The sequence below is a fragment of the Schistocerca gregaria genome, chromosome 7 (assembly GCF_023897955.1).
Source record: "Schistocerca gregaria isolate iqSchGreg1 chromosome 7, iqSchGreg1.2, whole genome shotgun sequence".
In the NCBI taxonomy this organism is placed as follows: domain Eukaryota; kingdom Metazoa; phylum Arthropoda; class Insecta; order Orthoptera; family Acrididae; genus Schistocerca; species Schistocerca gregaria.
The window spans coordinates 104,502,496-104,515,585 of NC_064926.1; the positions used below are offsets into that span (position 1 = coordinate 104,502,496).

General features: G+C 45.4%; 1 protein-coding gene across 1 annotated transcript in view; it reads left to right on the forward strand.

Annotated features, from left to right (window-relative positions):
* Positions 1–13,090, forward strand: part of LOC126281526 (uncharacterized) — a 188,277-nt gene that overhangs the window by 51,235 nt on the left and 123,952 nt on the right. Inside the window, exon 3 of the mRNA XM_049980567.1 lies at positions 6,602–6,782. Within this exon, the coding sequence (XP_049836524.1) occupies positions 6,602–6,782 (181 nt within the window). The remainder of the gene's footprint in view (positions 1–6,601; positions 6,783–13,090) is intronic.

Genomic DNA, 13,090 nt, shown 5'->3' on the forward strand with positions numbered 1-13,090 from the left:
TGCCATCTGATTTCTGTACAAATTGTAAATAGCCTTTCGCTTACTGTATTTTACCCCTGCCACCTTCAGAACATGAAAGAGAGTATTCCAATCAACATTGTCAAAAGCTTTCTCTAAGTCTACAAATGCTAGAAACGTAGGTTTGCCTTTCCTTAATCTTTCTTCTGAGGTAAGTCGTAGGGTCAGTATTGCCTCACGTGTTCCAACATTTCTACGGAATCCAAACTGATCTTCCCCGGGGTCGGCTTCTATCAGTTTTTCCATTCGTGTTAGTATTTTGCAGCTGTGACTTATTAAACTGATAGTTCGGTAATTTTCACATCTGTCGACACCCGCTTTCTTTGGGATCAGAATTATTATATTCTTCTTGAAGTCTGAGGGTATTTCGACTGTCTCATACATCTTGCTCACCAGATGGTAGAGTTTTGTCAGTACTGGCTCTCCCAAGATTGTCAGTAGTTCTAATTGAATGTTGTCTACTCCCGAGGCCTTGTTTCGACTTAGGTCTTTCAGTGCTCTGTCAAACTCTTCACGCAGTATCGTATCTCCAATTTCATCTTCATCTACATACTCTTCCATTTCCATAATATTTCCCTCAAGTACATCGTTCTTGTATGGACCCTCCATATACTCCTTCCACCTTTCTGCTTTGCCTTCTTTGCTTAGAACTGTGTTTCCATCTGAGCTCTTGATATTCATACAAGTGGCTCTCTTTTCTCCAAAGGTGTCTTTAATTTTCCTGTAGGCTGTATCTATCTTACCACTAGTGAGATGAACCTCTACATCCGTACATTTGTCCTCTAGCCATCCCTGCTTAGCCATTTTGCACTTCCTGTCGATGTCATTTTTGAGACGTTTGTATTCCTTTTTGCCTGCTTCATTTACTGCATTTTTATATTTTCTACTTTCATCAATTAAATTCAATATTTCTTCTGTTACGCAAGGGTTTCTACTAGGTCTCGTCTTTTTACCTGTTTGATCTTCTGCTGCGTTCACTATTTCATCCCTCAAAGCTACCCATTCTGCTTCTACTGTATTTCTTTCCCCCATTCCTCTCAATTGTTCCCTTATGCTCCCCACCCATGATCCGAATGGGGGACTATTTTACCTCCGGAATATTTTATCCAAGAGGACGCCATCATCATTTAATCATACAGTAAAGCTGCATGCCATCGCGAAAAATTACGGCTGTAGTTTCCCCTTGCTTTCAGCTGTTCGCAGTACCAGAAAAGCAAGACCATTTTGGTTAATGTTAGAAGGCCAGATCAGTCAATCATTCAGACTGTTGCCCCTGCAACTACTGAAAAGGCTGCTGCCCCTCTTCAGGAACCACTCGTTTGTCTAGCCTCTCAACAGATACCCCTCCGCTGTGGTTGCACCTACGGTATGGCTATCTGTATCGTTGATGCACGCAAGGCCTCCGCACCAACGGCAAGGTCCTTGGTTCACGAGTTGGGGGGGGGGGGGGGGGGGGAGATCTAAGGGTACGTATGCTAATTACTCAATCCTTTTACATCACAGAACAACAACTATCATTATATTAAACATTATCTGTACATAAGAAAACATGTCTTTTCTCTTCTTTCTGCCATTCTCAATACACCTGCCTGTAGATTTTTATTACTTCATAATGATGTCTCTATGGACACACAGCAAAGCAGTCCGTGTCATGCGATATAGACTACAACGTATGCTGAACCAATTCTGAATGACTTTGAATTTTGAGAAAGATTTTTCTGCTGTTGCAGTTGACATGGGAGAGAAGAAAGTGTCAACATCAAAGATCTAATTGTAGGAAAAATTTCTGGGGTGCAAAACTGGAAACACTCAGTTGTACAGTCTGGCAGAATTGTCTTCTTTGCGTCTTCTGCTCTCCCTTTTGTAAGCATTCTAACAATGGTAGCAATGACAACAACGGGGGCAATGCAGGCAGTGCCCTAAGGGACACGAGGCGCGCGTGCTGCTGTTGCAGATTGGAAAGTCCCGCTGACATCTGACGTCCACAGTTCGGACAGGAGGGGGACACGTAGTACACTCTCCTGGGCGCACAAAGTAAGGAGGCTTGGGGAAAACTGAATTAAATGAACAAATCCGCTGATGAAGGCTCGAGTGCTTAACTTTGGCGCAGATTTCTAAAACTGCTATTTGATTTACATTTAGCTGGTCTGGGTGGCCTAGCGGTTCTAGGCGCTACAGTCTGGAACCGCGCGACCGCTACGGTCTTAAGTTGGAATCCGGCCTCGGGCATGGATGTGTGTGATGTCCATAGGTTAGTTAGGTTTAAGTAGTTCTAAGTTCTAGGGGACGTAAAGTCCCATAGTGCTCAGAGCCATTTTTTAAATATTTTAATTTACTTTCAATTCTCGGAGGCGGGGAGGAGGTTGCCCTCTCCGACCCCCCTTTAATCCGCCCTTGGATTCAAATACGGCATTCTTATTTGTTGGTGAAAAAGAATTTGTAAAAGCCATTTCGTATGCAGTCAGAAACGCCTGTCTAGGCTTCTGCTCCCAACTAGCACAGAAATTTCCAATTTCCATCGCATATTTCGTTGTTGATGAAATAAAGCGATTTTTAACGTCTGTTCGTGGTCAGAAGGCAACGACGATTGATGCCGTGTTCAAATCTCGGAAAGGCAAAAGTTTTCCATCTCGATATTTCAGTTTGTCATCTCGCTACAGGTGAAACTTTTTGGTAGCTAACATTTGATTGTGGTAGGTTAGGTGCTGAATTCAAATCCCAGTATAAAACAAAATTTTGTGCTGTGTCGTTTCAAGTTTACACCAGAGCACATTTGTTACTTCTGATTGATACCATTTTTAAGATTTTTCGTGATTAGTTAATAGGAACAATAGTTTCTGGATTAGTGTCGGGGGTCCCAGTCCAGTACAAAAATGTTCATAATCTAATTTCAAGTTTCAATTTTGCTTTCTGAAATGTCATTTACTGTAACTCAAGTACAGAAGAGTAATGTGTATGTCATTTTCTGATATTTGAATTATCGTGATATTAATGTGATTCTGGATTAACAGCCATACAGAGTGGTTACCTCTCGTGGCCTATTGTACCAACCGCTTTTTTAATCAAACGACTATACGGTAAAGAGAGCAGAGGACGTGCAGGAGTGTTACGTTACGTGGGTTGCATACAAATCTCTCGAAACGCAGTTCAGGTCGTTGGGACACTTTTGAGTATGATAGTGTATCAATTTCTGCAGCACAAGAACTGTTTATGTAACAGCAGAGACATAAGTGTTCCTACATTATGTATCCTTGTAACGGTGATATGCATGACAGTTGTAATTTTTATTCTGTATGAGATTACTCCCGAATACCGATGTAGCTAATAAATACACTCCTGGAAATTGAAATAAGAACACCGTGAATTCATTGTCCCAGGAAGGGGAAACTTTATTGACACATTCCTGGGGTCAGATACATCACATGATCACACTGACAGAACCACAGGCACATAGACACAGGCAACAGAGCATGCACAATGTCGGCACTAGTACAGTGTATATCCACCTTTCGCAGCAATGCAGGCTGCTATTCTCCCATGGAGACGATCGTAGAGATGCTGGATGTAGTCCTGTGGAACGGCTTGCCATGCCATTTCCACCTGGCGCCTCAGTTGGACCAGCGTTCGTGCTGGACGTGCAGACCGCGTGAGACGACGCTTCATCCAGTCCCAAACATGCTCAATGGGGGACAGATCCGGAGATCTTGCTGGCCAGGGTAGTTGACTTACACCTTCTAGAGCACGTTGGGTAGCACGGGATACATGCGGCCGTGCATTGTCCTGTTTGAACAGCAAGTTCCCTTGCCGGTCTAGGAATGGTAGAACGATGGGTTCGATGACGGTTTGGATGTACCGTGCACTATTCAGTGTCCCCTCGACGATCACCAGAGGTGTATGGCCAGTGTAGGAGATCGCTCCCCACACCATGATGCCGGGTGTTGGCCCTGTGTACCTTGGTCGTATGCAGTCCTGATTGTGGCGCTCACCTGCACGGCGCCAAACACGCATACGACCATCATTGGCACCAAGGCAGAAGCGACTCTCATCGCTGAAGACGACACGTCTCCATTCGTCCCCCCATTCACGCCTGTCGCGACACCACTGGAGGCGGGTTGCACGATGTTGGGGCGTGAGCGGAAGACGGCCTAACGGTGTGCGGGACCGTAGCCCAGCTTCATGGAGATGGTTGCGAATGGTCCTCGCCGATACCCCAGGAGCAACAGTGTCCCTAATTTGCTGGGAAGTGGCGGTGCGGTCCCCTACGGCACTGCGTAGGATCCTACGGTCTTGGCGTGCATCCGTGCGTCGCTGCGGTCCGGTCCCAGGTCGACGGGCACGTGCACCTTCCGCCGACCACTGGCGACAACATCGATGTACTGTGGAGACCTCACGCCTCACGTGTTGAGCAATTCGGCGGTACGTCCACCCGGCCTCCCGCAAGCCCACTATACGCCCTCGCTCAAAGTCCGTCAACTGCACATACGGTTCACGTCCACGCTGTCGCGGCATGCTATCAGTGTTAAAGACTGCGATGGAGCCCCGTATGCCACGGCAAACTGGCTGACACTGACGGCGGCGGTGCACAAATGCTGCGCAGCTAGCGCCATTCGACGGCCAATACCGTGGTTCCTGGTTTGTCCGCTGTGCCGTGCGTGTGATCATGGCTTGTACAGCCCTCTCACAGTGTCCGGAGCAAGTATGGTGGGTCTGACACACCGGTGTCAATGTGTTCTTTTTTCCATTTCCAGGAGTGTATTTCAAATGCAGCTCACGGTGTCGGAAGGTATCCTTTAACAAATAGTTCTGTGTGTGTTATTTTAACGTTGATACACCTACCAATTCCTTTGTAAGTGCCTCTGTTCCGATACATCTGCCTTTTGCACGTGAAATAACTTTTGCTTTAAACAAAAGTAACGATGTACAGGATGTCCAGAAAAGGGCTCCCGGATTTCTTAATGAAATATCTCGAAGACAAAGATCGATAGAGGAATGCAGTAAACGGTATGTTTATTGTGAAAGCTGTAAGAAGTTTATACAGCAGTTTGAAATAATAGTTACAAAACCTGCTAACAGAAGGCGCTGTACAGCCCATATCAGCATACACAAGAGAAATAATCGTGTGAAAACAATCTTTGCGAACTATCACATCACAATGTTTTCAAAATGTTCACCATTGGCACTACAGAGTTGGCGCCAACGAAAAATGAAATTCGACATCACATTTCGTAGTGTCTCAACCGAAATGAATTCACATGCCACAGAGATCGCCGATTCAAGCTCGTCCAGCGTGGTTGGATGCTTCGGGTAGACCATGTCTTTCACAGTGCCCCACAAATAAAAGTCACCAGGAGTCATATCCGGCGAATATGGAGGCCAATCCATGCCTGCACCAGTAAATTTGCGATATTCCAAAGCAATGACTCGATTCCCGAAGTATTCCTCAAGAAAGCGAAACACTTGTTCGGTCCGATGTGGTTGGGCTCCATCTTGCATAAACCATTCAGTGCCTGGTCGATCCTCTAACGCTTGCTGTGTGGCGACAAATTGTTCCAATATTGCCACGTAACGTGCACCAGTGACCGTTTCTCGAATGAAAAAAGGGCCAATAATGCCTCTGCTGCATACTGCAGCCCACACAGTAACTTTAGGAGAATACAGGGGTTTCACTTGACGTCAATATGGCTTTTCGGAACCCCAAAATCGCCAGTTCTGCTTATTCACGTATCCATTCAGGTGGAAGTGTGCTTCATCTGTAAACCAGATGCAGCCAACATCAAATCCTTCACTATCAATCATTCTGAGCATCTGATTAGCAAAGGCAACCCTTTGTTGCACAGCTCGTACGAGTGGTGCGTTTGAATTTTGAATGGAAACATGTGAAGGCTCTTTCTCAGTATTTTTTGCGTGCTGGAACGCTTCAAACCAGTCTCAGATGAAATTGTACAGACGGATGACATTGAATTCCGCTGAATAATTCCAGAAATTGTTGCGATATTTTCAGGCGTAACTGAAGTTTGCTTGCGGCCAACATGCCCCACTAGATCATCAGTTACGCAGCCTGTTCGTTGAAATTTTGTGAAGAGCGTACGAATGGTTTTCGCATCGGGTCCTTTTGGAACATTAAATCGTGCTTGAAAACTTCGCCTTGTTGCGGTAGGACTCTCTTCTAACCTGTGGTACCCTAGCACCAGAAAGACGCGTTGTTCAATGGAGTACGTGGTTTTAATCTCTTCCTTCGGTACGCTAACCTCCTTTCCCGTTTCAATAGTGGAACTGATCGCTTTGGGCTTCGGATCACTATTTGTACTAGGCATTACGTATGGCGATTACAGCGCCATCTGTTAGCAGCTTTTGTAACCATTATTTCAAACTGCTGTATAAACTTCTTACAGCTTTCACAATAAACATACCGTTTACTACATTCCTCTATCGATCTTTGTTTCGAGATATTTAATTTTGAAATCAGGGAGTCCTTTTCTGGACACCCTGTATTTGCCGCTTCCTTACCAATGCGCTGTCATAGAACACAGTTACTGTTTCAAAACGTAGGACTTTTTGACACGGCGCTGTTTCCTTTGTCCAGCGCACAGTGGAGTGACACCCGACGGCGCCAGATTCAGAATGCGGGTGGCGCCCAGCGCTGACGACGCAGCGGCTGCCTACCAGTGGCCGGCGTTGCAGGTGCTGCCACCTGGCGGCCCCGCGTGGTACCAGCTGCAGGCGCCCGCCGCTCCAACTGGCCTCGAGCCATATCACACGTACAGGTATTTATTTCTAGCCGCACAGAAGGTGACTTTAGCTTTCCTGTTTCTATTACGAAATGTCCTGTAACCCAATGTTCTGTCTGTGGATTTCCTTCAAGATGGCTTGATCAAAACGAATCATTGCGATTTTATTGTCATAGATTTTATGATGGGTAAACGAGCTAAAGCAGTGCATGTTTGACAGGCAATTAAAATAACTAAATGATTGCGACAACATCTGTAAATAAAGTCAGAGATTCTCTTTCTACAGAGCAGTAGACGAAGCAGTGATATACTTTGGTTTTAGAAAGTGACCAACAAGAGTCACTCCAGTCTTTACGTTCTTAATAAGTTGGAATCACCTTCTGGCATTCTTCACGGTGTGTTTTTCTCTTTAGAGGTCACGAGCCTCTGTAAATTTTAGAAAATAACTACATTAATAAACATCCAAATAAAGTTTGGAATGTACGCTAACGTAAAATAAGAGGACGGCAGAGTAATATCGAGAGGGAAAAAACATCGAAAAACGAAAACCTGCAGGCACTCTTTGAAATACTGTAATGAACTCCATAGGCCAACGTGACGCGTCACTTATCCCTGGGAAAGCGACCGAGGATGCCTAATATAACTAGGTGAAACTTATTTGGTTCAAAATGGTAAACAATCAGTTGCAAAAGACGAGTAACTGTTATTCTAATATAGAAGATAAACGGCACGAATCAAAGTAGGAAGAGTAAATCATTAGCTGGAACCCAGTTTCACGTCAGCTCTGCAACGTAACAGTCAGTTTTGTCAGAGTTCCACTTTACGCCACCCTAACGTATTTTGCTCTGATAGAAGAGTCCACAGGTGTAGTGCCAGTTCTGGGAGAGTAATGGACAAAGCACGGTAGCCATACGGGAACTGAAGACGCCTAATACAATATATGATTGGTTAAAAACAGTAATATAAATTCAGATGCAGATGACGATTAATTATTATTCTCGTACGGGTATGAAAGATAAATAACACTGAAGTATGTGTTGCTTGAGACTTTCGCGGCGGACTAGTTGTAGAAATAGTTTTCTGGCGAGACGTCAGATGTCGAGAAATTCCCACAATATTTCATAGGCGCAACACACTGCCGAGCTACATGACTGAAACCGCAAGTCTAAGCAGGAAACGCGCAGGCGCAAAGCCGCAAGACTCAGTGACCAGTAGCGAAGGTTTCTTGATCCGTAGCGAGAAGGGCAGCTACGTTACCTGTCGGACAATGAACGAAATGGTTCGGTGCAGGTGCAAAGACCGTCGTTCATACTGCTCGATGCCGTTGGCCACCCCAGCGCACTCTGCCGGGAGCCGCCTGCCATTCAATGAATACACGTGTCTGCGCTGGCGCGTGTTCATCCTCGTCGGTGTTATCCCTATATCTACGTCGCCAACAAAGCGTCATCGCTTGTTATAATCAACAGTTCTTCTTTCTGGTCGTTGCGATTTTAACTGGGCTAGCTCGAGATTCCATGCTGTACGAAGTTGGGATCCGTTCTCCCTGTTCAGAAGATTTGTCGAGCTCCGAATTTCGGCGCCTTCTTTATTTATGTTGTCCCAGTACGAAGACATCGACGAGAGAATTTTGGTATTTTAGTAGACCACATAGTGCCCCGTACTGAGACGGTGCTAGGCCAATGCAGATTTCTGTGGTTGGTCCAGACGTGTATGTCGTCGATATTCGACGCATTTGTGTTACTCAGTGGGATATGTTTGCTCTGTGTACGACTTCCCGGAGCTACAAGGAATCTTCTCAAACCAAGAATGTTTTTCACTCTACTTAGAAGTGCTCTGACTTACATAGGCGGACGGAAGAAGTATTGAACTTCGCTTTCTCGAGTATTTTCGAGCAAACGCAGCCGACGTATGTCAAGACGACCATTCCTCTTTCACTTGTTTGCAGCTTCTCATGTTGTATAACAGGCGCTGGTTGTTAGGCACAGCGAATCTCCGGTTCGGAATATCCATTTTTGAGGAATACGGTACGGAGATGGCGTTGCTCATGAGATAAACTGTTTGAATGTGACGTGCCTGGTGCTTTGTAGGTTAACGTCCTGAGCATTGTGCTACTTTGCGACCGATGGTGACAGCTGGTGGCTTGTAAAGTATAAGTCCATGTGTATAGGTTTATGGCACACAGTGTGATACTGCTACTGGCCGCCGAATTTGGAACCTTCACACCTGCGCGTTTCCCACTTTCACTGTGTTGCTCGCTCCCCCTTTTTATAACGCCAACTCTGGTGTTTTCGGGTGTCTAAATGTTAGTAGGCAATTAGAGTTGATGATTATGACAGCATGGTGGGCGATCTCGCAACTGAGGTACACGTGTCAGCTCGACAAAGTTCTTCACCGTGTGTTCTGACACGTGCTATGTCTACAACCAGTAATTCTGATCATATTTCCCGCAAAAATACTATCATTATTACGATATGGTGGAATGAAGTTCATAATTATTTGACAACATTCGATTTATTATACTTTAAACACAAGCAACAAACTCTCTCTGAATCCGCAATCATGCAGTGAACACCGTACGAATCGAGTTTGACATTGCTGGTTCGTTTTTCTTACGGTCGGTTTTTATTCAGACCCGAGCGGAGTGGCCACGCGGTTTGAAGCATCCTATCACGGACTGCGCGGCCCCTCCCGCCAGAGGTTCGAGTCCTCCCTCGGGCATGGGTGTGTATGTTGTTCTTAGCATAAGTTAGTTTAAGCTAATTTAAGTAGTGTGTAAGTCTAGGGGCCGATGACCTTAGCAGTTTGGTCGCTTAGGAATTCACACACATTTGAATATGTTTTTAATTCAGGAGTCATTCCCTGATTCTCTTAATAACCCCAGTGCTTTAATTTAAGAACTTGTATATACGATCGCTTTCGACGCGTACACTTGCGACCGTCTCTTTGTGAAAGCTCAGGAAGACAAGAACTTTGGGCGCCTAGCAGCACCATTTTAATGCAATGAGATTCTCCCGCCAACGACGCCAAATCCCTGGATCAAAGACGCGTAAAGGCAGATTCAATCTGTTCGGGACAGGGCCACATTTGCATCCTTACAACTGCCATAAATTGGAGGCTTCAGCCATTGACAGTTCAGCAGTGTGTTCGTCGCACCTGAAGAAGTTAGTCACTTGCGCCTGTGAAATATTGTGGAAAGCTCACCACGACATCTAGTGTCTTGCCCGAGAGCCATTTCTACGACACTCAACCAGATACTGAGGAAATACATTCTTATTGTTTTTAATATCTATTACTGTATAATTTTAATTGCCTACTACTTAAATAAAAAGTTTCCAGCTAATTCATAAACTACTACTTACTGACTAAATTTAGCAACATGCAAGGTGTAGAAGTATGAAACCGGAATTTAGCTGCAATAATCACACGTCTGTTTTTTGACTGTGGTAAACAATATTTTTTTCAAAATAATCTCCACTGCTAAGGTCATCGGTCCCTAGACTTACACACTACTTAAATTAGCTTAAACTAACTTATGCTAAGAACAGCACACACACCCAAGCCCGAAGGAGACATTTCTTCCACTTGTCCGGCTGGCTATGAATGTCACTCCAAAAAGCAGTTTTTCTTTTGAAGCGAACCAGTCGGCGCGCCATTTTCGTACATTTTCATACTGACTGAAGTATAGTTCAGCGAGTCCGCGTCCCATTGATGCAAACAGATGATAATCGGCTGGAGCCAAGTGTGGAGAGTAAGCCGCACGCCCTAGAAATTCCCAACTGAACTCTTGGATAGTTTCTCTGACCCGTTTTGCTGTGTGTGATGGGGCGTTATTACGGAGCAATGTGACTTTGTGTTACCTTTTCCCTTATTCCAGCCGTTTCTCACACAATGCTCGATTTAAATCGATCAACTGCAATTGGCAGCCATCAGTGTTAACGGTTTCACCAGGTTTTAGCAGCTCGTAGTAGATGACAACCTTCTGATCTCACCAAATACAGAGCATTGTCTTCTTTCCAAACCGATTTGGTCTTGCTCTGGATGTCGATGTTTTGCCTGGATTCACCCATGATAAACAACAGCCAGCATCTCGTGGTCGTGCGGTAGCGTTCTCGCTTCCCACGCCCGGGTTCGATTCCAGGCGGGGTCAGGGATTTTCTCTGCCTCGTGATGGCTGGGTGTTGTGTGCTGTCCTTAGGTTAGTTAGGTTTAAGTAGTTCTAAGTTCTAGGGGACTGATGACCATAGATGTTAAGTCCCATAGTGCTCAGAGCCATTTGAACCATTTGATTTACATTTAGGTTTCTCAAAATATATCCATTCTTGATCACCTGTCACTATTCGATGGTGGAACGACTTTCTTTTGTATCTGGAGACCAGCATCTGACAAGTGGTCTTTCGATTTGCTTGCTGTCTTTCACTCAGTTCATGCGGAACCTATTTTCCCACTCTCTGCACCTTTCGCATAGCTTTCAACAGAAAAGAAACGGCTTTTGCGTCACATTCAATTGATCCGCGAACTCCCGTTGAATCCGAGTGTCATCTTCATTCAATAAGGCCTGCAGTTCGTTATCTTCGAACTTTTTCGGTGTTTTCCCGCGCTTGTCGTTTCTTACGCCAAAATCACCACTTCTGAATTTTTTGGGTCACTCGGAAGACTGTGTTTTCCCTAGAGCATGCTCGCCGAAAGCTTCGAAAAGCATTCGATGCGATTCTGCAGCAGTTTTCTTCAAATGATAGCAGAAAGCCAGTTGGAAATTCGCAGTTCGTTGGCACAAAACTCGACATGTTTATGGGTTTAAAATAGATGGCGCCGGCCGCGGTGGCCAAGCGGTTCTAGGCGCTACAGTCTGGAACCGCGCGACTGCTACGGTCGCAGGTTCGAATCCTACCTTGGGCATGGAATAGGTCTTGTCCTTCAGTTAGTTAGGTTTAAGTAGTTCTAAGTTCTAGGGGACTGATGACCTCAGATGTTAAGTCCCATAGTGCTCAGAGCCAAATACAGGGTGTTTCAAAAATGACCGGTATATTTGAAACGGCAATAAAAACTAAACGAGCAGCGATATAAATACACAGTTTGTTGCAATATGCTTGGGACAACAGTACATTTTCAGGCGGACAAACTTTCGAAATTACAGTAGTTACAATTTTCAACAACAGATGGCGTTGCAAGTGATGTGAAAATATAGAAGACAACGCAGTCTGTGGATGCGCCATTCTGTACGTCGTCTTTCTGCTGTAAGCGTGTGCTGTTCACAACATGCAAATGTGCTGTGGACAACATGGTTTATTCCTTAGAACAGAGGATTTTTCTGGTGTTGGAATTCCACCGCCTAGAACACAGTGTTGTTGCAACAAGACGAAGTTTTCAACGGAGGTTTCATGTAACCAAAGGACCGAAAGGCGATACAATAAAGGATCTGTTTGAAAAATTTCAACGGACTGGGAACATGACGGATGAACGTGCTGGAAAGGTAGGGCGACCGCGTACGGCAACCACAGAGGGCAACGCGCAGCTAGTGCAGCAGGTGATCCAACAGCGGCCTCGGGTTTCCGTTCGCCGTGTTGGAGCTGCGGTCCAAATGACGCCAACGTCCATGTATCGTCTCATGTGCCAGAGTTTACACCTCTATCCATACACAATTCAAACGCGGCAACCCCTCAGCGCCGCTACCATTGCTGCACGAGAGACATTCGCTAACGATATAGTGCACAGGATTGATGACGGCGATATGCATGTGGGCAGCATTTGATTTACTGACGAAGCTTATTTTTACCTGGAACTGGCGCATATGGGGAACATAAAAGCCCCATGTTGCAGTCCCATCGTCCCTGCATCCTCAAAAAGTACTGGTCTGGGCCGCCATTTCTTCCAAAGTAATCATTGGCTCATTTTTCAGATCCGAAACGATTACTGCATCACGCTATCTGGACATTCTTCGTGAATTTGTGGCGGTGCAAACTGCCTTAGACGACACTGCGAACGCCTCGTGGTTTATGCAAGATGGTGTCCGGCCACATCGCACGGCCGACGTCTTTAATTTCCTGAATGAATATTTCGATGATCGTGTGATTGCTTTGGGCTATCCGAAACATACAGGAGGCGGCGTAGATTGGCCTCCCTATTCGCCAGACATGAACCCCTGTGACTTCTTTCTGTGGGGACACTTGAAAGACCAGGTGTACCGCCAGACTCCAGAAACAATTGAACAGCTGAAGCAGTACATCTCATCTGCATGTGAAGCCATTCCGCCAGACACGTTGTCAAAGGTTTCGGGTACTTTCATTCAGAGACTACGCCATATTATTGCTACGCATGGTGGATATGTGGAAAATATCGTACTATAG